The sequence below is a fragment of the Mirounga angustirostris genome, unplaced genomic scaffold (genome assembly GCF_029215605.1).
Source record: "Mirounga angustirostris isolate CCGP_5_RB_7025 unplaced genomic scaffold, mMirAng1.0.hap1 SCAF_9, whole genome shotgun sequence".
NCBI classification, from domain to species: Eukaryota; Metazoa; Chordata; class Mammalia; order Carnivora; family Phocidae; genus Mirounga; species Mirounga angustirostris.
The window spans coordinates 142,678,320-142,702,814 of NW_026991717.1; the positions used below are offsets into that span (position 1 = coordinate 142,678,320).

General features: G+C 67.1%; 1 protein-coding gene across 2 annotated transcripts in view; it reads left to right on the top strand.

The window, feature by feature from the left end:
- KIF26A (kinesin family member 26A) overlaps positions 1 to 18,933 on the top strand; it is a 39,864-nt gene extending 20,931 nt beyond the window's left edge. Inside the window, exons 5-16 of one of the 2 annotated variants that reach the window (XM_045901626.3) lie at positions 6,089 to 6,278; positions 10,593 to 10,802; positions 11,325 to 11,418; positions 11,709 to 11,971; positions 12,104 to 12,269; positions 12,380 to 12,542; positions 12,921 to 13,035; positions 13,687 to 16,525; positions 17,059 to 17,264; positions 17,366 to 17,386; positions 17,767 to 17,914; positions 18,170 to 18,933. In XM_045901626.3, coding sequence (XP_045757582.2) covers positions 6,089 to 6,278; positions 10,593 to 10,802; positions 11,325 to 11,418; positions 11,709 to 11,971; positions 12,104 to 12,269; positions 12,380 to 12,542; positions 12,921 to 13,035; positions 13,687 to 16,525; positions 17,059 to 17,264; positions 17,366 to 17,386; positions 17,767 to 17,914; positions 18,170 to 18,351 — 4,597 coding nt within the window. In that variant the 3' untranslated portion in view covers positions 18,352 to 18,933. Of the gene's footprint in view, positions 1 to 6,088; positions 6,279 to 10,592; positions 10,803 to 11,324; positions 11,419 to 11,708; positions 11,972 to 12,103; positions 12,270 to 12,379; positions 12,543 to 12,872; positions 13,036 to 13,686; positions 16,526 to 17,058; positions 17,265 to 17,365; positions 17,387 to 17,766; positions 17,915 to 18,169 lie in introns of both variants that reach the window. The other variant, XM_045901625.3, reaches the window with a different exon arrangement.
- The last annotated feature ends 5,562 nt before the right edge of the window (positions 18,934 to 24,495 follow it).

Genomic DNA, 24,495 nt, shown 5'->3' on the forward strand with positions numbered 1-24,495 from the left:
ACCGAGTCTCTGCCCCTTCTGAGCTGTGTAACTGCAGACAAGTCACACAAGTCGTCTGTGCCTCAGTTTACTCTCCTGTCAGATGGTGCTTTCCTCAGAGTTGCAGCGAGGTGCAGCGAGGTGATCTCCGTGGCGGCCCCACATGAGGAGGCTCAGCCCTGCATGTCCTGGGGCGTGGGCTCGGGCCCTAGATAGCAGGCTGCCGCAGGCTTGGGGGGGCCGGGGGTGGAATGGGGCTTGAGGGAGGGTCCTGGGGTGAAGGAGGACATTGGGGTGAGCTAGGGAGGGTGTCCTGGGGGGCAGAGTCCCGGGGGGGGGGTGGCTGCTGGCACATTTACTGTTGCTAGAGCCCTGGAGCTCGCGTGGTCCTGTCCCAGCCTGAGCTCCGGTGCGTGGTTGGGACTGGAGCCCCGGGTTTGGTCCCTCCAGGTCCTCAGGTCCTGGGGATGTGGGCTGGTGTAGCCCAGGCCCGGCAGGTGCAGAGGTGGGAAGTGGTGTGGGAACAGGGGTTCCTTCCCGCCCCCCCCGCCCCGCTGCTGCCCCTGGGGAGCTGTCCTTTGGCTTCGCCCCTCCTGACAGGGCGCTCGGGTTCTGCACACAGGAGGCCGAGCCTTCGTCCTGCGCGGAGGACTGTGGATTACAGGTTATAATGGTGGTAATGAACGGTAATGGCAGGCCCAGCCGCGGGTCACTGTCCCATTAGCAGCCCTGGCGGGCACTGATAAGCTCATCCATGAATCATGCGCTGGCGGCGGAGCCGGGCGCCTTATCAGCAGGGGCTGCGGATTTGCCTGGGGAGTGAGTGGTGGTGCGTGTGACGGGCGGGTGACACTCCGGCTGTGGGGCAGGTGGGGGGCCTGCCCCGCGGCTGGGGAGTCCCGTGCAGGGCACGAGAGGGGCAACGTGGGCAGCGGGGGAGGCCCCTTCCGGGTTCGCCCCTGTCTCTAGGGCTGTCCTTGTGGCCGTGCTCACTCAGGCCACGCTTGCGGGAGGATCTTCAGCCTCTGAAAAGGAAGAACGGCCCCAGTGGCCCCTGGTTGTGGGGGCCACACTGACTCATTAGTAACCCCGTGGCCTGCAGAGCAGGTGCTGGCTGCCTTTTGTCTCCATTGGAGCCAGGCTGCTGCTGACCTTGGGAAGTTACCATAGAAACAAGTGCTGGGGACAGCGGGAGGCAAGTTTTCCGATGGGGCGGGAGGCGGGGAGCGCTGCCTGCTTCCATTACTTCCAGCCTGTTGGACGGCCCTGAATTGCAGCAGCTTCTAGAAGAGTCGTGGGCCAAGCTGGGGCGGGGGGCGTCTGGTGGGGAATGCCATTGAGAGCTTGTGCTTGACTCGGGTCAGAGCCCGTCTGCTCGCTGGCGCTGTAGGACCCTTAACCCCTGGGTGGGATGGGAGTGCTCCTGTTTAGTGTGTGGGTGTGCTGGGGGAGGCTGTGGCTCAGAGGGAGAAGGGGCTTGTCTAGGGTCCCCGAGAGATCCCGCCCCGTGGGCCTCAGGCATGCGTGGGTGTGTGTTCTGTGCTCCCACCTGAGCCCAGCCCATGCCCTGCCCCTTGGCTCGCTGGCTGGGGGTCTGTGGAGCTCTGATGGCAGTGCGTGTCGGAAGGGACAGAGCAGAGTGCTGTCCATGCTGTTGAGGGCCGTGGAGGTGGGGCTGGAGTGCTGAGTCTGGCATTTGCTGAGGGGCGGCAGAATTGGGGGGAGGTTGGGCGTGTGGGTTCTCCTTTGATCCTGGAGCACTCCCCGCTGGCCGGCCCTAGCCTCAGGCCTTCCCACGACCTCTGAGCTCCCCACCCTGATTTGGGGAAACCAAGGTGGTTTGGGGAAACCAAGATGGAACGTGGTTGCATGGGGACCATAGAGCATGGGGCTGAGGCCTGGCGCCCTGCACCCCTCAGCTGGGCCCCGCTGGGCCCTTCAGGCTTGGCGGCCACGGCCTTGGCTGAGAGCTCAGTATGCAGACCCGACCTGAGTTCTGAAAAAGCTGGGCGGCCATAACTACATTTTTCCTGGAGGCTTTCGTGACCTTGACTCCCCTTTCCTGAGCCCTCCTATTCCCACCTCTGCAGGATCCCTTCCTCCAAGATGTCTCCATTAGTGGTCTTTTGGGCCTTTCTGGGGGTCACCTCCCAAATTCCTGAATGTAGATAGATGTTTTGGAAGAATGGCTGGGGTCTCCTGGGCAGGGGCTGGGAGGGGGAGGGGTGAGTTTCCTTCGGGTGCTAGGACATCCGCTACACTCATAGCTGCCCCCCCACCCCATTGCAGCCGCCGTGGAGCCCCCTCCCTGGTGTCTGCCTGGATGCCTAGCCCACGGAACGTCAGGCCCGGCACCCAGCAGAGGTCCCGAACCCGAGGGGCTGCTGCCCGGGGGCACCCAGAGCAGGGGGCTCTGCGGGGAGTGCCTCTCACCTCCAAGCTGGGGCGGAGGAAGCCTCACAGTCTCTGGGTGAGGGTCCCAGGGGACACGAAAAACGCCCGCCATGGTAGTAGGTGTCAGAGCTCTGGCTGTGAAGACCTTGGTCCCTGGTGCCAGCGGTGTAGGGCCCTCTTGGCAGCTCTGCACCTCTGGGCCCCCCGTGGGCAGATCTGGGGGCTCCCGGGGCCTGTGGGTGGCAGTTCCCTGTGGGCTGGATGCAGGGTGGTGGGGCGTGGCCGGGGCCACCAGCCTCATCCTGGCCCAGCGAGTTAGGAAGCCCTGGGTTGGCCGTGCCCAACACCCACACGTGTCCGAAAAGCCCTGAGACCCTCGCAGAGGTAAGGGCCTCGCCATCAAGGCTAACTGCCTGGGAAACCACCTTCTCATTTGGAAGAGGCGCCTTTTCTTTGTAAAAAGGCGAACTGTTCCCTGAGGGGAGTTGGAGGTGCCCATTCCCCAGCCACTCACTCACTCATTCATTCAGCCATGCATTCATTCATCCTGCACACCTGCTCATCTGTTCACTGCACACCCCCTCATCCACGCACCTGCTCCCCTGAGCACCTGCCGACCCGTGCACCCGCCGACCCACGCACCCGCCGACCCAGGCACCCGCTGACCCAGGCACCTGCTGACCCACCCACTCGCTCACTCACACACCCACGCCCAGCCGTGTCAGGGCGTCCTGAGCGTCCCGTGTTGCCTTGGGCTTGGCAAACACCTGCCCTCGGGAGACCCCGCTTGGTGGACTTGTGTCTCAGGACAGGGACTGGTTCCTATAGGAGCAGGAGGCTCTGCGAAGCCCAGCTTGGGGGCATCACGGCGGGCTTCCTGGAGGAGTGTCTTCTGAGGGGTGAAGTTGCTATTTGTCCAGTCTTCTCTTCAGAGCCAGGCCACTCAGACTTGCCTATAATCCCCTGCATGTCTCGCCTCCTGCTACTCCTCACCCCTGCAGGTCCCACCCTGGGCCCCCACCTCCAACAGTGCAGTGAGCCGTCCCGGTCCTGGGTGGGGTGCTCTGAGAGGCCCGGCATCACCTGCCCCTGCTCTCTGCGCCTTCACTGGTCAGGAACCAGGTCTGTGCTCCCGAAGGCTGCAGCTTTTGAGGCTTGAGGGCCAGCCCAGCCCCCAGAGGGCGTCCCCCGCCCCGGGCCTATGGACTGAGGTGCAGCTGCTGGGTTTGTACTGGTAGTTAACAGGGGCCTGGATTTCATCAAAGGAGAGAGTGCCCGTCCTGGGCCCTTGTTAATGCAGTGACATGCCTTTGAGTCACGCCTGGTGGGGTGAGCCTGGAAGAGCAGGACCTGGAGGGCTGGGCGGGCCAGGGCACAGCTCCTCCGCTCCCAGGCCCTCGGGGGCTGACCACAGGGCTGGGGAGGGTGGAGGGGGTGCTCTGAGTTAGGTCAGACCACAGGGTGGAGATGCCTGGCCAATAATATTCCAGACTCCCAGGCTGGCCGGACCTCAGAAAGTGCCAGGCCCAGCCTCTGTGCAGGTGTGACCAGAAGGTGTCCAGTGGGGAAGGACGCCTCCCATGCTGCTCTGCTAGGGCCCTGAGGGTGACCTGCATGCGCCGAGGGCTGTGCTGCGGACCCCTGGCTCTTGAGAGGGTCACGGAGGGTGCAGACCCACCAGGCAAAGCACTGCCCTCCGGTCATGGCCTCTGCAGACTGGAGGTTCCGACCGACGTTGCTCTGGCCTCCCCCAGCGCCTTCCCCATCAGCCACGGGTCCTTCTCAGCCTCTACATCCCCTGGGGCTGCCTGCCGGGGGCTTGTTCTCCGGGTCAGGTTGTAGCTCCTTCCCACGGGGCAGCTAGCAGGAAGCCGTGGCGTAGCCCGAGGTGGTTGGGGTCCAGGACTGGTGTCCGAGGCTGGGGGGGGTAGGGTGGGGGAGCCCCAGACTCCCACGGCCCCCTGCCCAGGTCTCCCTGGTCCTTGCCCTGCCCAGCCCTGACTGCCCCCAGGGTCAGTCGCTGCAGTTTGGGTTAGTGGCCGTGCCCTGTGGCCTTCCTAGAGTTGCTCTTGCTCCCCCACTCACCCCCATTCCTCCTCCTGCGCCCCGATGATGCTCTCAGCCACCATTCTGCCCCTGGTCTGCAGTGTGATTCTCAGGGAGTTTTGAGGTTTACAAATATGGGGCTCGGGGAGGAATCGGGCTCATGTTGGCTTGTGGCCCGAGAAAGCAAGCGCCCCGGCTCAGGGCTCCCTGTGCCCCCAGGTCTTGGGCTCCTCCTGGGCAGCGTGTGGGCTCCACTCTCCAGACCCCCTGCCCCCGCCCCGCTGGGGCACCACCGGCCACCACTCTAATAAGGATCCGCCACGCATCGTAGATTACTTTTATTTCCCGCCATGACACCTCACTAGGAGGAAAGCCGACCCCGGGGTCCCTTAAAAGACAACTCCTATTAAAGACGAGTGGGGTTAACCAAAATGCCGGCGGCAGATCGCAGGGTGGGAGGCTGGCTGAGGGCCGGGCTGCCCCGTGTGGGCAGGCCCTTCTGTGGGCGTCCTTCGGAAGTGGGCCCCTGGGGGGGGTTGGGCCCCGTAGGGCGCAGAAGAGAGATGCAGGTGGGTGTTGGTGCTTCAGCCCCGGGCTCAGCTCACATCCCAGCATACCCCCTCTCGCTGGGGGCCCCTGCCCGCGTGAACGGGGTGACAGGCCAGGCCATCTGGGCGGTGGGGGTGGAGTGCGAACACGGACCCAGGCCCATCTGTGTCACCTGGTGTCGCCTGTTCTGGAGGGTGGGGGCTCTGATGCCGGGCCAGCTCTCACTTGGTGCCATGGGGAAGATGTGCTGGAGTCGCTGTGGGGAGACCCTGGCGGGAGGGTCGGTGGGAACCAAGACCCAGGAGCGTGGCGGGCCCGTGGTGTGCACGCGTGTGCGTGCGTGTGTAGGAGGGTGCTCTGGGAGTCCGGAACAGTGGCTCTCACATGTGTACCAGAAGCCTCCCCAGGGTGAAGACCCCGGGGCCTGGGCAGACTGTGGGTTCCCTGGGGACGCCGTGGGGGGCTGGCGGGGCCACATCACGCAGGGCTCCAGTGCCGGCTGAGGATGGTGGTGAAGGGGGCAGGGACGGTTGGGGCTTTGCTGGAGGCGCCTCCCTGGGCTGAGGGGCCTTGGAGGCTGAGGCCGCAGGGGCAGCATTTCCGGTAGGAGCCGGGGGCCGGGTGCGGGCGGTGGGGTGGGGCCTGGGGGCCACGGTGATCACGGGCACACCAGGCTTCCCTGGGCTTCTCCTGTTTGCCAGCACTGCCCTGGCTGCCTTGGACGCTTTAGCTACTCAGGGCTGCACACAAGGGCCTTGCTGGTCGTGTCAGCCCAGGTTAGCGATGGGGAGACTGAGGCACAGAGACTAAGCCACCATGCCCGGGTCACACGGCTTATGAGTGGCTGACCTCAGCACACTCCGGCCTGCCCCCCACCCCACAGCAGCTGCTGGGTTGGGGACCCAGGGCAGACGGAGCTCGGTGGGAAGAGGGCGCACTCAGTGCAGGGTGAGGGGAGGGGCGTCTGTTGCCTGGCCTGGCCAGGACAGGACACAGCAACCCCAGCCCTGGGCCCCCCCCAGCCCTGGGGCCCCCCCGGGCTGTGGGGCCGACTTGGGGCGGGGCAGGCGACCAGAACAGTGCCGAGTGCCCCACCTGCCCCCTCTCCTCCCCTCCCCAGGGCTGCCCAGAAGCTCAGCCTGGCCTCCAAGCGCAAGAAACCTCATCCGCCGCCGGCCCCTGCTGCCCGCAGCGCCTCCCCCTACCCCACAGACTTCAGCGGGGTCCTGCAGCTGTGGCCGCCCCCCACGCCCCCCTGCCTGCTCAGGGCCGCCTCCAAGGTTAAGGACAACCCCGGCAGTGTTGGAAAGGTAGGCCCACCCCTGATGGGGGGATGACCCCGGGGGCTGGTAGGTGGGATGAAGCCAGGGATATCTGAGGAGGTGCTGGGAGGGGGCACAGGAGATGGAGGGATCCTGTGTCCTTCTCCCAGGTTGGGCAGGGTGGGGTGCAGACAGGGAGACTGAGGCCCAGGCCCACCTTGGCAGCTCAGGGTGGCAATAGGAGCCTCGGAGACTGTGGTGGGGCTTCAGGAAATGGGTGAGGGTCCCAGGGATGCTGGTCTCAGTGGGGTGGGACAGCCAGGGCTTCCTGGGACTAGGGGTTGGGGTCTGACCCCCAGGGACCCCCCCATACCTTGTGTCTGTTGGCATGCTGCTGTGAGGTGGGGCTCCAGGGCAGGGATGGGACCCCTCTAGGCCAACGTGTGATCGATCACCTGGTTCAGGTGGGGAGACTGAGGCCAAGAGGGGGGAAGGGCCTTGCCGTGGAACAGGCTGGCCGGCCCCTGGCTCTGATCCCTGGCTTTCATGGCCTTTTGCCGAGATTGAGCTTCTGTCCCGGCCCCATCTGGTTGGCTCGTATTGCACCCTGGCCTTACTCGAGGTCCTGCGTGTGTGGGATGTGTGTGAGCACGTTAGTGAGGTGGGCTCTTTGTGCCTGTTGAGGGTGGGGAGACTGAGGCACAGTCACTCAGCTCTGAGGGTGAGGATTGGACCTGACCCCGAGGGTGTACCCTGAGCATTTTCCTGATTTTCTGCCTACACTGTTCCCGGTGGCCACTCCCAGGTACTACCTCCCCAAGGGTGGCTGGGATTGGGGTGGACCCCCCACACTCCAGTGCCCAGAGGCTCACCCCCTGCAGAGGGGGTTGGCGGGGTTCCAGGCTCTCCCGGGCTCAGCCCGCCCCACCCCGCCTGGGACATGCCTCATGGGCTGGGCTCCTGGTGCCGGGGTCTGCTGAGGGTACCCTGCCCCAGGCCTGAGCCACGCCCCCCAGTCTCATGGTGACTCTGCCGGGCTGCTCCTCTGGAAGCCTCCTCTCACCCTGCCACCCCCACGCCCTCACAAGCCCGAGAGCCTACAGCCCTGGCCAAGCCTCACTGCATCGGAGTCCCTGGGAGCTCGCTAGAGTGGGGGGTCTCAGCCCCGCCCGCCTTGGCTCTGGAAATGCAGGGCTGTGGTGGGCACACTCAGCTGGACGGGGCAGAGTGGCTGCAGGGGAGGGGCCCCAACAGCTCTGGGCCTGGCTCTGACCTTGGCCCGCTCACTCGGCCTGTCTGGACCGCTTGGGCTTCTCTGTCTGAAGGGGGGGGCGGGTGGGGCTGGGCTGCGTGACTCCGGCCCAGTAACCGCTGCGTTACCGGGGCACCGGGGCGCCGGCAAGCCTCCACCACCTCCTGGGGCCCGGCGTCCACCCAGGTATTCTGGGGCAGGCCGCGGCTCCCTTTTCTGCGAGGTAGACGAGCCCCCTCCCCTCCCCTCACCTCAGTCCCTCAACACAGGGAGCCCCTGGCCACCAGTCCACTCGCTGCCCCGAGCCCCCTCCCTGGCTCCCTGGACGTTATTTGCACGAATGTCACAGTCAGAAATGCCTCCTGAAAGGCATTTCATATTGTCACAGAAAAGAAGTTAGATTACATTCGATTCTTGACATTAATGTGCTACTTAAGATAATTCATCATCTGGCAGTATTAAAAAAGACGTCCTTTCTGTGGGTGCTGAGCAGTGCCCCTCCCCCCTCGCCGCCTGGGCCACCTCTTCAGAGTGGAAGCCCTTTTTTATGCAAAACGTGTTTTTTCCCTACCTGGCAGCTATTCAGCGGGGCTTTGTAATATCTGAACATTTCGGGGAGAGACTCAGCCTCCCTTGCCTCCTGCAAAGACCCTGTCATTTCCTGGCGGGAACGACAGGATCCTTGCAGACAATGGCCTGTGCGTTCAGCTAGGACGGGGTGATGGCCCGCCGGGTCCGCCCTGTCCCCTCTCTGCAGGCTGGGGCTCCCCGCGTGGGGACTCTCGTGGCTGGCTCCCCGCGGCACCACTGGGGCATTTCCTGCCCTGCAAGAGCCCGGCCTCGGCCTCCCCCCACCCCAGGAATCCCCTCCAATCCGCACAACCCATTTGGCTCCTGAAGTGGCCGGGAGTTCGCGCTGAAAAAAAAATTGCCAGAAATTACCGGGAAGTGCACATTTTCGTCTGCTTGGCAGCGGCACTTGGAAATGAAATAGTTTTGTTCGCGTCGTCGGGGAATAAAAGAATCGATTCTCGCCTGATGGAGCCCAGGTTCAGGGAGTGCAGCGGAGAAGTGTTTCTATAGGTTTCTCCCCGGAGGATGTACCCTCCTTCCTGGAACGATTTTGCATGTCAATTTGCCGCATGCTGAAGGAGAGAAGATGAGCCTTGCGTGAACTACCCACAGTAAACCAATTTTGCCGGCGTTATGTATCTGTCACTTACAATTAAATCCGTGAAAAATATCGGCTCTGAAATGAGTCTGCTAATTTGATTTATGCTGTAGTGGAGAAATCGAAGATTTCATTGGGGAGCGGAAGGTGGTGTCCTTCAGCAGAAAGTGGAGTCTGGTGCCGCTCGCAGGGGGGACCCTAGTTCACCAGGGCTCCTCCAGGTCAGAAGGCGCCCCTGGGGCCATGCAGAAGATGGGGCTTGGGGTGTTTCTTCTCCAGATTTTGGGGTGTCTGCAGCGCAGCTTGCTCTGGGCTCTTGGGTCTAGGTCCCGGCCCCCCTCCCCACTGAGCCTCTGTTCCCTCGAGGGCGTTGGGGCCGGTGGTCTGGCCGCAGGGATGCCTGTCTTCTGTGGAGCCCAGCACGGGGGTGGGGGACAGAGGATGGGGGGCACACTTTTGTGTCTGTTTTTGTGTTTTAGGGTCACATGGGAGCAGAGGCTGCTTGGTCCCTTGCCAGGGCCCCCAGGCTAAGGCCCTGTTCTGTCCCCTGCGTTCCCCCACCTGTGCCCCCTGTCCAGGCCTCAGTGTCTCCAGCACCTCGGGGCAGCACCTTTCCCTCGGGGAGGATTACCATGTCCTCTTCCTTCCCAGTGTGTCCTTCCACTGGCCTGGAATCCAGCCAGTGCCTGGGGTTTGAGTTGGGCTTCCCAGCTGGCTCTGGGGTCAGAGCCCCGGTCCCTCAGCTTCTCCCCTAGGCTGTACCCCTTTTGTGCCTTTGTCCCTCCGGTCCCAGTGCGGCCAGAGGCACTCAAGGCTCCTGACCGGCCGGGGGAGCTGGCAGGGAGGGGCTTCTTAGAGGAGGTGGAGGCTGGACTGACCTGGGGGCCTGGGGCTGCCCTTTGGCAGCTGGGGGCACATCCTTGCCATGGTCGCCCCAGCCCCCACCCCAAGCCCACCTTCCCTGAGGCTGCACCTTGCAGCTTCCTGAGCCCGGCCGGCTGAGGTCGGGAGAGGAGGTGCAGCCCGTCCCTTCCCCTTGGGGCTGGAGAATGCACCCCCAGGGGAGCACTCTGAGAAGGGGCCGGGCCCTGTTGGCAGGGTGTGGGGGCCGTGCACCTTCCTTCCGTGGGGGGGACTGCGTCTTGGGGCCTCTTCTGCTTGCCTCTCTGGCTTCCCTTCTTCCTCTGCCCTCAGCTTGGGATTTGGGATTTGAGGAGACCCACTCCCAGGCTGTATGACCTGGTGACACAGTCGACCTGACCTGTCCGCATGTTTCCTCCCTCCTTAAGCCGAAGTGGGCCTGGGAGGGGGGTGGCCGGCAGAGCTGCGTGGGGTTGATTCGGGTCCCAAGGGCTCTGTGCCTCTGGGTTGAGCTCACTTAGCTTCCAGCTGTGCCTCGGAGGCAGCGGAGGGTGTGGAGGAACCCCAAATCAAGGGCAGGTGGGGTGCTCTTGGGTGCCATCCCACAATTCTGTCCCTCTGTTCACTGGGGGTGCCTGGAGCCTGTTCCCCTCTCTTGCCTTTTCCCCCTTCTGTGCTCCACCATCCATCCCCACCAGTGTCCTGTCCTCCCCCACCGCGTGCTCCCGTGGGCCCCCCACCATCCTGTCCTCCCCCGCCCTGTCCTCCCCCACCTGGTACTCCTCTATGCTCCCCCTCTCCTCCTGCACCCTCGTGCTCCCCTCTTCTGGCCCCTGCTCCTCCTCTGCTCACTGCCCCGCACCAGGCTAGCGTCCCCTCAGTGAGCCTTGCTTTCTGCCTGCCTGGCTGATCTCATATGGGATCTGGGGTGCAGGCATCCACATTCCTGCGGTGGGGATCCCCGTGCCGAGGCCTGGCCCGCTGTCTCAACTCGCGCGAGTTCCTCCTGCCCTGTAATTAGCGGCCACTGGGCGGGTGGGCGGCTGCTCAGATGCCCTCTCCCGCCCGCCTCCTCCAGGTGAAGGTCATGCTGCGGATCTGGCCGGCACAGGGGGTGCAGCCCTCGGCCGAGTCCACGTCCTTCCTGAAGGTGGACCCACGCAAGAAGCAGGTGACCCTGTACGACCCGGCCGCTGGGCCCCCGGGCAGCTCAGGCCCCCGCCGAGCCTCTGCTACGGCTCCCAAGATGTTTGCCTTCGATGCGGTCTTCCCCCAGGACTCGGAGCAGGTGAGGGTGGCGGGCACCCCCAGGGGCTGGGGCCAGGCCTGCGCTTGCTTCTGGTGCCCAGGGAGGAAAAGGAGGGAGGCAAGAGCGAGGTCCAGTGGCCCAGGCCCAGCCTGTGGTGCATCACCCTCCTCCTTGGCCCGGCCCTGGGGGCCTCCCACCCTCCTCCCGGCCTAGTTGTCAGGCCACTTGCGGGGAAGGGCTCTGGGTTTTCGGTGGGCTCTGTGGAAGCTTTGTGAGCAGGGTTTGCTGTTTGCTGGGTGTGTGCATGCATCTGGGGTGCGGTGTGGTCTGTGTCCCAAGTTGCCTCCACGAGGGCAGCGTGAGCCGTGTGCCTGCCTGGCTCACGCCGCGTGTGTTGGGTGTGCACGTGGAGAGCTCCGTGTCCTGGGGCCTGCGTGTGCCAGGCTGCCCACCTTGTGAGTTGCCAGCCTGCATGGGATGGGGACAGACAGGTGTGGTGGGAGGCTGGGTGTTGTCCCCTTGACCCTGGCGGCTGCCTGGCTTTCTGTGCCCCTCTCCCAGGCTGAGGTCTGCTCGGGGACGGTGGCTGATGTGCTCCAGTCAGTGGTCAGTGGGGCTGATGGCTGCATTTTTTCCTTCGGCCACACGAGCCTTGGTAAGCATCCCCCATCACCCCGTCTCCACAGTCTCTGGGCCTCATCTTGCAGGCGGGAAGGGGGATATGGGTCATCCCATACGGGCAGAGGATGGGCCCAAGGGCCGGGGAGGGGGACACGTGGAGAGGAAGCCCCCTGCAGTCCTGGGAGGCAGGGGGCCCCTGGGTCTCAGCGGCCCCACATTGGCCCTGAGGGTCCCAGGCCGGCCCCTGGAGGCAGCGGGCGTGGCTGGGCTCTGAGGGTGTGTCAGGCTGCGTGTGGGGCCCTGACACGCCCACGTGCCCCCCAGGCAAGTCCTACACCATGATTGGGAAGGACAGCTCGCCCCAGAGCCTGGGCATTGTGCCCTGCGCCATTTCCTGGCTCTTCAGGCTCATTGAGGAGCGCAAGGAGAGGACCGGCACGCGCTTCTCGGTGCGCATGTCGGCTCTGGAGGTGTGCGGCCCTGACGAGGGCCTGAGGGACCTGCTGGCCGAGCTGGCCTCCGGCAGCCTCCAGGACGCCCAGTCCCCGGGCATGTACCTGCGGGAGGACCCTGTGTGTGGGGCGCAGGTACACCACCGGCCCCGCGGCCACGGGGGTTGGGGGACAGGGCCACGGGTCTTGGGGGGCGGCGAGGGTGGCCTCCGGGAGGCAGGCCCAGACCACAGCTTGCACGCCGCCCTCCCCTCCGCCCGCCCCCAGCTGCCGAACCAGAGTGAGCTTCGGGCGCCCACGGCAGAGAAGGCAGCCTGGTACCTGGATGCGGCGCTGGCGGCCCGCAGCGCCCGCCGGCCCAGCTGCAGCTCACACCTGCTCTTCACGCTGCACGTCTACCAGTACCGCGTGGAGAAGTGCGGCCGGGGCGGAAGTAGGTGTCGGCTCGTGCGCCCCCCGCCCGCCCTGCCCGCGGCGCCCGGGGGTTCGGGGGCCCGGGGGCCCTGGGGGCTGCGCCGCCACCTTCCTGCCCTGTGCTTTCAGTGTCTGGGGGCCGCAGCCGCCTGCATCTCATCGACCTGGGCGGCTGTGAGGGGGCGCCCAGCCGGGGCGGGGAGGCCCCCGGGGGACCCTCGTGTCTGTCTCTGTCGGCCTTGGGCAGTGTCATCTTGGCCCTGGTCAGCGGGGCCAAGCACGTGCCCTACAGGTGAGTGGTGGGCTCCTCGGCGGGCAGGGCGGGGGTGGCCCCTGGGGAGCCAGCCAAGGGCATGGCGGGCGCGTCCAGTGGGCCTGGAACCCTGAGCTCCTTGGGTCTCTGTCCCCCTCACCCGCCGGGCCTCGTTGCTGGAGGGCTTGTGGGGGGTCCTGGCCCCGAGGGCCGGACGCCAGAGTTGAACCTGGGCTCCAGGCATGGCCCTGTCCTGGGGAGAGGCCTGCCTCCTTCCCTCCCTCCCGCCCTGTAGCACCCCCACGCCCAGCCTCCCACCCTGACATCCCCTCCCCAGGCCCTTAGCCTCTGAGCAACCCTCGCCCCCAGGGAGCACAGGCTCACCATGCTGCTGAGTGAGTCCCTGGCCACCCCCAGCTGCCGGGCCACCATGATCGCCCACGTCTCGGACGCGCCCGCTCGCCACGCCGAAACGCTCAGCACCGTGCAGCTAGCTGCCCGTATCCACCGCCTGCGCAGGAAGAAGGTCAAGGTTGGCTCTGTCTCCTGCCCGCCCCTCCCACCCCGAGGACCCTCCGAGTGCCCCTGCCTGGCATGGTGAGGGGCCTGCTGCCCATCCCTGGCTGGACTCCCCGTGGGCTCACAGGACTGCACCCTTGTGGCTCTGCCTGGACAAGGCAGGGAGCCGTGCCCCAAATCACCTGGCGCCTCAGGCAGGACTGGAACTGCTCCCAAGGGGGCTTGCGGTTGCCGTGTGCCTGGTCGGGGGTTGGCCTGCGGTCCCCATGGCCTGCGCCCCTCCTGAGCCTGGCCCCGGGCGCCAGCCAGCAGGGCGCTTCCTGGGCAGCCCTCAGCAGGGGCAGGAGGGTAGGACTGGGGGGCCCTGGGGCCAGACGGACCTGCGTCTGAATCCTGGATTCGCAGTTATGTGCGGTGTGGCCGTGGGGTGTGTTCTTGCCTCCCGGTGGTTCGGCTTAATGCTGTTTCCTTGAACTCTCCGGAGAAGATTCGGTTATGCTTGGCGCCTGAGCCCTCTAGTGCTGCCGCCGCCTCGCTGGGGTGTGGTGGGTGGATGCCACCGTCGTGTCCTTCCCCGGCTGCGGCGTGGGCGTGTGCTGCTAGGACGTGGGGCATGAGGCGGTGGGTGAGGCGGCCACTCACGCGGGCCTGCTCTGCCCCGCAGTACGCGTCCAGCTCCTCAGGCGGGGACAGCTCCTGTGAGGAAGGCCGCGCCCGCCGCCCCCCACACCTGCGACCCTTCCACGCCCGCTCTGTGGCCCCGGAGCCCGGCCGCCTGGCGCCCAGCTCGCCCGGAGACCCCGAGTACTCCTCCAGCAGCGAGCAGTCCTGTGACACGGTCATCTACGTGGGGCCCGGCGGGGCGGCGCTGTCGGACCGCGAGCTCACCGACAACGAGGGCCCGCCCGACTTCGTGCCCATCATCCCCGCGCTCAGCCGCCGCCGGCCCTCCGCGGGCCCGAGAGACGCCGACCACTTCCGTTGTAGCACCTTCGCCGAGCTGCAGGAGCGGCTGGAGGGCATCGATGGCAGCGAGGGCCCCTCAGGAGCCCTGGGTGTCCCCGGCGGAGCCCAGGCTGGCCCGGCCTGCGGGGGCAGGAAGCCCTCGCCGCCCGAGGCCGCCACCCCCAGGAAGGCTGTGGGCTCCCCACTGGCTGCCAGCACGCCCCGGGGCGGCCCCGCCCCAGACACCTGCCGGGGTGCCCTGGAGCCCTCCAAGGCCGGTGCCGACCAGACGGAGGGTGGCAGCACGTGGCCCGAGCTGCCCGGGCCAGACAAGGCTGCACGGGGAGGAGGCAGGCGGCCGCTGCCCAGCCCGGCGCCCCCGCCTCCTCGGCAGCTGGAAGCCAGCAGAGCGCCAGAGGACCCCGGGGGAGGGCACGCTGATGGAGTTGTACGGACGCCCCCCGTGGGCAGGAGTGGGCAGGCGGGCGGCCCCCGCCCCTCTGCACAAGGCCGGCGTCTGGAGCGGGGCCTGCTGACCACCACGGTGACGCTGCAGCAGCCCGTGGAGCTCAACGGCGAGGATGAGCTGGTGTTCACGGTGGTGGAGGAGCTGTCCCTGGGCGGGCTGGCCGGCTCCAGCCGCCCCACCAGCCTGGCCAGCTTCGGCAGCAACTGCTCTCTGCAGGCCCTGGCCTCGGGGTCGAGGCCGGTGAGCATCATCAGCAGCATCAACGACGAGTTCGATGCCTACACCACGCAGGCCCCTGGCGGGCCCTCAGAGGGAGCCGCCTGGGCTGGTAGCAGCCACGGCTCCTCCGTCAGCTCCTGGCTCAGTGAGGTCAGCGTCTGCACGGACGACCACCTCAGCCCCACGCCACAGCCGCCCTTCCGGGCCAGCCCTGACTCGCCAGCAGGGCCCGACCCCCTGGGCCCCCCGCTCCCGGGCGGCTCCCCGGATGAGGGCGGCTGTCGGTTCCCAGAGCACGGCGGACCGGACAGCCCTGGCCTGGCCCAGAGTCCTCGTCCTGGGGACGTGGCTGCTGCAGCCCCCGCCGCCCGACCTGGCAGGGAGTCCCCGGCCGCGTCCCCGTGGGGGGCGGCCCCAGCACAGACCATCCACTCCAGCCTCCCCCGGAAACCGAGGACTTCCTCGGCGGCCGGTGGTGCAGGCGGTGTTCGCCTGGCCGCGAGCCCGCCTGGCCCCGGGGGCCTATTCGAGGACCCCTGGCTGCTTCGGGCAGATGAACGTGGCCCGCTCCCGGTGGCCTCTGCCAGCAGGGCTGCCGGCCCAGCGCCGGGGCTGGCTTGTGGCCGGAGGGTAGTGGACGGCTGTGAGGGGGCAGCCAGGGCGGCCCACAGGCCAGAGGCCGTGGCGCAGATCCCGCCGCTGCGGAGGGGGGCCACCACGCTGGGTGTGACCACGCCCACCGCATCCTGCAGGGACGCCCTGGCCGCCGCGGCCGCCTGCTTGGGCAACGCGAAGCCTGCCCCCAGCAGCAAGAAGAGTGTGGCTCCCAAGGGAGGCCTGTTCCCGAGGCCCAGTGGCGCGGCCCCCCCGGCCCCTCCCGTGCGCAAGTCCAGCCTGGAACACAAGAGCAGCCCGGCCCTGGCCGCTCCCCAGGCCGGGGCCCTGACCCGGGCTGCGGCTGCTGCCCTCCTCCGAGGGGAGGAGGAGGCCAGGCCCGGTGGCCGGGCTGACCACCCCGTCCCCAGGGCCACGTCCAGCCTGAAGGCCCGGGCTGGCAGGGCGGAGGCCGCGTACCGCCCCGGCGCCCACGGCTCCCTGGAGCGCTGTGAAGGCCTGGCGCACGGCACTGGCAAGCCCAGGGAGGCTCCTGGGAGGCCGGCCCGGGCCGTGCCCAGGTTGGGCGTGCCGTCCACCAGCCCCATGCCTGGGCCCGCTCCTGCCTGGAGGGGCAGCCCGGCCAAAGGTGCGGGGGCCCCGAAGCCCCCGGCTGGCGGGGGCAAGGGCCGCAGCCTAGCAGCCGGGGGGTCGAGGGCCCTGGGTCCTCCGGGGAAGCCCCTGGCCGCGGCGGTGGGCAGGACCCCCGGCGGCCCCGTGACGGCGCCCAGGGCGGCCCCGCGGGCCGTGCCGGGCGCCGGGGCCAAGGCCAGCCGGGGCACCATCATGGGCACCAAGCAGGCGCTGCGGGCCGCCCACAGCCGCGTCAACGAGCTGGCCGGGGGCGGCCCCTCCCGGGGCTCGGCGGACTCGGACAGCGGCAGCGACAGCGGCGTGACCGTGGGGGAGGAGCCGCCGCCCGCCCCCTTGCTGCCCTCGCCCTACAGCAAGGTGACGGCCCCGCGGCGGCCCCGCCGGGGCAGCAGCGGCCACGGCAGCGACAACAGCAGCGTGCTGAGCGGCGAGCTACCGCCCGCCATGGGCCGCACGGCCCTGTTCTACCACAGCGGCGGCAGCAGCGGCTACGAGAGCGTGCTGCGCGACAGCGAGGCCACCGGCAGCGCCTCCTCGGCCCCCGACTCCATGAGCGACAGCGGGGCCGCCTCCCCGGGCGCCCGCTCCCGCAGCCTCAGGTCCCCCAAGAAGAGGGCCACAGGTGGGTGGCCGAGGCCGGGGCCGAGCCGCCGCAGCGGGCTGGGGAGGGCCGGCGTGCGCGGGCCGCTCCGATGGGGCGCGGGGGCCGGGGCAGGCCTCGGTCTGGGGGTCCCGGCTCGGGCCCAGCCGCCTGGGAGCCCCCCAGCCAGCGTGGAGGGGCCCCGGTGGGCTGGGCCGGCTGCTTGCTCCGAGCGCGGCGGACGGAGTGGGCGGCAGCTGGGGCGGGGAGCGGGACGTGAGGGGGGCGCCGCTTGGGCTCAGGACTGGCCCCAGGGGGCAGCGGGGGGCGGGGGCCTTGAGCAGGGGCCCAGTGTGCCTGGGGTGCTGAGGTGCTGGGTGTCGAGGGCTGCCCGGGGGAGAGGCCGGCCAAGAGGCTGGGCCGCGTCGGGCGGCGGGAGCAGCTGTCCAGGGCAGAGCTGGCTCTTAGGGGCGGGGGGTCCCGGACGGCCCCTGTGTCTGCCCCCCCTCAGCCCCTGGCCAGGCGCCGGGGCCTGGGCCCCAGCCCCCGCTCACCCAGCGCCCCCACTGCCCCAGGTCTGCAGCGGAGACGGCTGATCCCGGCCCCCATGCCCGACACTGCTGCCCTGGGCCGCAAGCCCAGCCTCCCCGGGCAGTGGGTGGACCTGCCGCCGCCCCTGGCCGGCTCCCTGAAGGAGCCCTTCGAGATCAAGGTGTACGAGATCGATGACGTGGAGCGCTTGCAGCGACACCGCCCACCCCCAAGGGAGGACCCGGCTGAGGTCAGGGCCGGGCCGGGGGTCAGAGGTCCTGGAGGGCAGGGTGGGCCCCTGGGGCTGTGGCCCAGCAGCCAGCTGACCTCCCCTCCCCCTCTTGCCCTCAGCCCTCCCAGGATGTGGAGAAGGTAGGAACCAGCCCTCCCCAGCCCTGAACCCGGAGTGGCCTCGATGCCCACTCTGGGCAGAGCAGGCGGTCGGAGGGGTCCTGAGGTCACCACCGTTGTCCCGTGGAGCTGCACCTGATGGAGGGTTTCCCACCGCTGTGCCCCTTGGGCCCGGGTCCAGGTTCCAGGCAGGCACCGGCAGGCTGCTTTGAGAGCACCTGGCGTGAGCCTCACCCGTGGGGGGGCCCGGGTGTGACCCTCGCCCACCTTTGAGGCCCCACTGTACATTTGCCCGGCCTGGAGGCTGGAGGACGTGGCCACGGCCAAGGCCCGGGTTGCTGGGAGAGCCTGGGAGTAGGTGGTCCTGCGTGCCTGAGGCCCTGCCCGCCCCTTGCCCCCAGGGTCTGGCGTGCACCAGTGCCCTGCGGCTGGCCGAGCGCAGGCAGCAGCGGCTTCGGGAGGTGCAGGCCAAGCACGAGCACCTGTGCGGGGAGTTGGCGGAGACCCAGGGCCGGCTGATGGTGGAGCCCGGCCGCTGGCTGGAGCAGTGTGAGTCCCCCGCCCCGCCTCCGCTGGGGCGCAGTGAGGCTCCCCGTGCAGGGGAGGCAAGGCTTGCGGGACCCTAAGCTCCGCCCTGCGCCCCCTGCCCTGGCTCGCCTCGCCTGCTCTGCACCCCCAAGCCGGCCACTGCCCTCGAGAGCGCCGGCCGCCCTCCCGCACCTTGGCCGGATGGGGACCCAGACGCTGGGAGGGGACAGAAGCGTTTCCTCGGCCCCTGACCCGCCGCCCACTGTCCCTCCACAGTCGAGGTGGACCCGGAGCTGGAGCCCGAGTCGCCTGAGTACTTGGCGGCTCTGGAGCGAGCCACGGCCGCCTTGGAGCAGTGCGTGAACCTGTGCAAGGCCCATGTCATGATGGTCACCTGCTTCGACATCAGTGTCGCCGTCCCCACCGCCACGCCGGCGCCACAGGAGGTGGACGTCTGAGGCTGGGCGCTGGGGCGGGGGGGGGGGGGACGTGGGATGGAGTGAGGATGTGGCGGGGGCTGGGGGACGAGGATGCAGAGGGTCCGGTGTGGGACCGGCGGGGGGGCTCCGAGGCGGCGAGGGTGAGGGAGGGGCTGGCCGGGCGGAGAGGACGGCCGGAGCGAGGGAGTGTGCCGGAGAGGACACGGTCACCACCCAGACAGCAGCGCAAGTGCCTTTATACCGTGACTCGGACTTCTCTCTTTTTGCGTTTGGTGCTAAGGACTCAAGACACCAGCAGACGGTGTGCTCGGGCTGTGGCCTGGGGGGCGGCGGGGGCCGTCCAGGTGCCAGTGCCGGGCCCGGGCCTCTTCCCAGCCAGGCAGTTTCATGTAGCAGGACCGCTCTGGGCCCAGCCGGCCCGTGGGTCAGGATGCAGGATTATTTTTCCTTTACAGCTGTTTTCTCTTGGCAGAGCCGGTCCCGGTGGTCCCCAGACCCCTGTCAGCACGTCGTCCTTGCGGCAGATCGCGCCAGGGCGGGGTTGCAGGGGGTCCCCCGGGCAGGGAGGGCCAACCTTCCCTCCCCCCCGGGACCTGCTCTGTCCTGAGGACACAGGGAGGGCAGTGCCCACAAGGCGCCTTCTTCTACGGCAGGAATTTTTACCAAAACCACAAGCAAAAAACAAAACCAACACACACACAAAATGGGGCGGGGGTAAGGGTTTTGTAAAGGTTCTGTTAGGTTCATATTTTTATATCATTTTGCCTATAAATGCAGTATTTGCAGTGGGAATTTGGAGACAAATGATCTATGTTTTTATGGTTTTCTATGGACGGTATCCCTCAGGCCGGGCTCTTTCCGGGGGGCGCCCTGGGCAGGGCGGGGGTCCTCGGGCGGCACTTCTTGCCAAATGCAGACCGGGGGCGAGCCTGCCGACGCATGTGTGTTCCCCGTCACAATGGGCTCTGCTTTCCGGCCCTTGTGCATTTTCTAGGGGTGTCCAGACCTTTGTACAAATGTGTAGGTAACATCTTGCTACAGCTTTTATTTGTGAATAAAAAACACATCAGTTGTTAAAATGGCTCCTGAGCTCACTGGGCGCGCTGCCCTCCGAGGGTCCTGGGGCGAGGGGGCCTCAGGGCGTTGGAGGGACACGTCTTCAGGACAGCAGGAGACTTGCCTTCTGCCCACTGGCCCTCCAGCAGCCTCTGTGGGGACCAGCCTTGCAGGCAAGCGGCGACAGAACAGTGGTGGACAGATGGCGGGAAGGCTGGGATTCAAACCCCATTCCCTCTCTGACGCCCTTCCTGAGCTCTTGGGGTCCCCAGGCTGAGGCAGGGATCCCGGGGCCCGGGCCGGGCTGGCGGGGAAACAGTATTCTCTGGTGGGCTCCAGGGCCCTTCCCAGGGGTGGTGTTAGCTGGGGAAATTGAGGCAGGTGCTGGAGCGGCCCCCGGGAGAGCCTCATCTCCTTCCTTTGGCCCCGCCAGTCTTTACAGGAGACAGGTGAGTAGACACGCTGGACGCCTCAGGCTCAGGACCCCCGGAGTTGGCAGGAGCCCCCACTGGGCACACTCCCCACCCCACACCTCTCTGCGGGCCTCAGGCTGCTCCACCTGAAGCTCAAACTGTGGTCCCGAGCAACCCCGGCTGCTGCCCCCACCCCACCTCCGTGCCCCCCCCCACTCTGGTGCAGGCGCGGCCCCTCCCAGCTGGCGGGGCCCTTCCTAGTGAGGTCCAGGACGCCCCCTCCAGCATGGGGCTGCTCCATCCTGCATATCACACCTTGTGTGGTCTCTGCCTATACGGCCGGCCTCCATGGGGCCTCGAAAGGGTGGGGTGTGATCTGAGTCATTGCTGCACCCCCACGTCGGGCGCAGGGCTGGGCCTCCATGGGGCCTCGGGGGATACTTGCTGGAGGAAAGAATGAATGAATGAGCAAGTAAGTGAAGTTTCTCTTCAAGGGGGAGGTCTAGCTTGGGGCAGAGGCAGGTCCGAGACCCCACAGCCTCGGACAGTTTCCCAAGTGCCCCCTTGGATCCTCTGGTCTGTCATCCTCCGTACCAAGCCCCCTGCCCCAGACTGCCTTCCTGCTCCCTGCTGCCCATGACACCTGGCCCCCGCCCCATGGGATCGGGGTCCCATGTCAGCGGGGGCATTGGGGGCCCAGACCACCCCAGGCTCTCTCTTTCTCTTGTGAGGCCAGGTTTGGTCCCCAGAAGGAGCCCAGCCCTATACTGCCACCACGGAGCCTGCTTCTCTGCCACTGAATCTGGGAGGCTCTGAGGGGTCCAGGCGGGTGTGGTGGGACTCTGCATGGGATGGGGAGATAGAGCCTTTTGGGACCTGATATCCAAGGACAGGGGCTGAGAAGCCCACCTGGTCCGAGGATCCCGTGGGCCTGGTCCAGCTGGCTGTGACCCAGGGTCCGACCTTGCTTTGCAGAGGTGCTGGCCCGGCCTGGAGACTCCCTCCATCCTGAGGGACCAGGGCGGTGCTGGGGTCGGGGAGGTCACCTAGGAAGCTGGGGGAGGCCTGCCTGTGAGTCCAGGTCACGGTGCCTGGACCATCTTGCCAGGGCTGTTGTGGGGGATGGGTGGCCCTTGGGGTGCCGATTGGGTCCCTTGTTCCTGCAGAGAACACCCCTTGCTCCTTCTCCCACTCCTCAATCCCTGGAGGGGCCCTTTCTGCCCTTGCCCTTTTCTGACTCCCCACCCCAGCCCCTGTCCTGGCTGGGGGTCTCTGTGGAGCAGGCCCAGGCTGGGGATGGCTGACCTTGGGGTCCAGCCGGTGGAGCCTACTTCCCACAGTCCAGGGGAAGCTCTGGGAGGGCGGTGCCTGCTCTTCTGTCCTGGGGGCAGTCTGGGAGCCGGGGGCGCCTTTCATCTGGGACATCAAAGCCCTCAGCCCTGTCATTACAGGCTGGGAACCCAGCTGGGGAGTGCCCATTTTATGGATGGGAAAGCGCCGTTGCCCGGGACCCAGCTCTTTGACCAAAGCCAAATCAGCCCGTGTCAGGGCCCCAGTCGGCGGTCTGTGGGCATCCTGCTTCTGGAGCAACGGAACCCCAGCGTGGCCTCCGGCTCCCACTCTTATGTTCTTTCTTCTTGGGGGCGGTGCAGAATTCTCAGGGTTGGGGAGAGAGGGTTTTCTGTGGGGCCAGGGTCAGCCAACCCTGGAGATGAGCGTGCTGGCCAGGGGAGGCCGAGGCACCCGCCTGGGCCATCTGGAGACAAGGACAGGAGTGGCCCAGGCGGCATCTCTCACGGCCTCCAAGGCCGGCCTGGCGCCCGGCCAGCCTGCTCCCCTGGGTGAGGTGCCTGCCTGACTCACTCTGCGAGTCCAGGCCTGCTCTGCCCGCCCTGCCCACCCCAGCCCTGGGCACCGGGAGGCCACCTAGGAAGGCGGGGCCAGGTGGAGGTCAGGCGGGGCTGGATGACTGGGGCAGGGGGCTCAGGGACCAGGGGTGGCTGGGAGCAGGCCAGAGCCAAGTGGGGGGCAGGCGGCTGGTGCAGGAGTTGGGCACCTGGCCTGCAGCCCCCAGGCAGTGCCTCTCCCAGGGTCCAGAGCCTGCCCCCTTCTTCCTGGGCCTTACTCTGGGCAAAGGGGCATGATGACCTCCCACCCGAGGGTTTCAGGAGCCAGGGGACCAGCCTGGAGCTTTAAGAGTGAGTGTTTAGCTCTCCTCTTCTGATGCCCAGCACACAATGGCCGTGGGGAGAGTGAGGTTGGCAGGACAGTGGGAGGGATGGTGGCAGGGTGGGGTCATCACTGTGGCAGCAGGGATCCTGGGGATGGTGGTGGCAGGGATGGGTGAGCCTGGTACCTTTTGGAGCTCGGAGTAGCATGCTTTCTGTCTGCCTTGGGCCCTTTTGTGCCTGTGGGGCCATCTGTCTCCTGGCCCATGGCCCCCGTGAGGACAGCTGTGGGGTCCCATCCCCTCCTGACCTACGACCCCCGGGGAAATGGGGGTGAGGTCACACCAGCAGCCTCCGGGGGCTCCCACTGGGCCCCAGCCCTGCAGCCCGGCGGGGGTGGCCTGAGGTGAGGGTTCCTAAATCAATAGGGTCACCACCCAGTGACCAGCCTATGCAGCTGCCCATCAGGGCACTGGGCACTTTGCTGAGGTCTGGGGCAGAGCTGCCGCCGAGGGCAGGGGCGCCTCAGTGTCCTCCAGACTTGGAGAGTGTGTTCACGGCAGGGCATCTCTCCACCCCGGGTCTCCCCCAGGGCTAACCCCCGCCCCCCTCCAGCTGCAGGGGCTGTCTGGGGGGTGCGCCGTCCCAGGGGAGTCTGAACATTCCCCACCCCCGCTGCATGGGGCCTGCCTGTGGCCCTGGGTCAGGGGAGAGCTGGTCTCAGGGCTGTAGACCCCCTGCCAGCTCCACTCTGGGGACAGGAGCTGGGGGGACCCAGCAGCCCCCGCCCCTCCCAACAGGGTGCCCGAGGGTCCTGGGGGGCTGGGGCTTGGCCCTGGAGTCTGCAGCAAACAGGAAGCGCGGAGGGTGACTTCTCCCTCCTGATAGTGTGTTTACCGAGGCAGGATCCAGGCCCCATTTCCACACAGGAAGCCTGGGAGGCTGGGAGGGGGCCGGGAAGGAATTCCCTGGGCCAGCCAAGAAGCTGGCTTCCTGTGGGCTAGGTCTGCAGTGCATGCACGTGTGTTTGTGTGTGTGTGTGCATGTACGTGTGTGCGTGGGGGGCCGCCAAGAACCCCGAGAGAAGCCTCCCCACCCACAACTCAGGGCTGGGGGCCCTGAAGCCCTGTGACCCCACTCCGTGTTGTGACTGGGGACACTGAGGCCCCATGAGACCCAGGACAGGGCCGAGGGGTATGGCGCCTTCCCCTCCTGAGTCTAGCGTGGCCAGGGGGCTGGTGGGAGCGCAGGGACATTTGAGGTCTCAGGGGAAGGCCTTCTGTGGGGGGTGGGAGCAGAGGGTACGGCCCCACCATGGGTCTGCACCTGGAGCAGGTTCTGTGGGCCCTCCCTCCCTGCCCACGGTTCTGCCCCACGGTCGCCAGGCTCCAGGCCCAGCTGTAGCCTGGGGCACCAATGCCCTTGTGACCTGGTCACCCCATCCCAGATTAAAAACCACACATGCCCCTCAGCTTTCTAAATGAATGACCTTTTTAGCTGGGTCCTGGAAGCCTTTCATGGATGTGCCCCTGCCTCCCTCCTCCCCACTCCTCCCCCTCCTCCCTCCCCTCCCTCTTCTCCTCGCCCTTCCCCTTCCTCCTCCCTTCCCCTCAACCCTCCTCTCCCCTCCCCCACTCCCTCCCCCTTCTCTCCGCTTGCCTCTCCCTCCCCTCTCTCCTCCCCCTCCTCTGCCCTCCCTGCTCTCTCCTTCTCCACCTTGTGAAATGGGCCCCCAGAGACAAGTACGGAACTGCAAACGCACCCGCCACCCAGCCCCGTCAAACCTTAGCCTCTTGCTTGTGTTCATTTTAGAATCACCTTCCACAATAAACGTAGTCCTGGATTCACAGAAGAGTTCGGAGGGCCGTTCGGAGCCCCGCACCCACGCTCAGTCTCCCTGACGCTGAATCTCGCAGTGCGGTAGGGCCGGCAGCTAGAGCCAGTGCTTGCGCAGGTTTCGCCTCCTGCGCCTCTGGTCCAGGGTCCCGAGCAGCGCGCTGCGGGGGCACCTCCCTAGGTTATTTGGAACCCCCACAAGAGGCCGGCTCTTCTCTCTTCATTCGCCGCTCGCTGCCGTCCACGAGTGAGGATGCTGACTGCATACTTTGGGCTAAAATCCCATACCACTTAATGCTGTTACAGAGTGGTTGCGGCTCGGGCCGCCGGGAGCCCTTGCTGCTGCCGGGGCCGTATTTGAGGTCCTTGAGGATTTTGCAAGGACGACCCGTGCCTTCCAGTGTGGCACGGTGTGGAGGGGGGGTCCTGCGCCCGGCCTGCGGCGCACAGGGTCCCTGCCCGGCCTGGCCTCCCTACTGACCCCTCACTGTTGCCACCTGGCTTCCGAGCCCGTAGGCCCTGGTCCTCTGACGTGACCGCTGTGCGGCCCTGGGCGGCGGGGGCTGTGGTCTCTGCGCGTCCAGGTGGGGGGAGCACAGCCGGCCTGGGCCTTCCCCCAGGGCTCCCTGACTGCCGCAGGGAGGCAGCCCCGGGGCTGTGAGCAGGAACCCGCTCCTCACCTCTGGGCA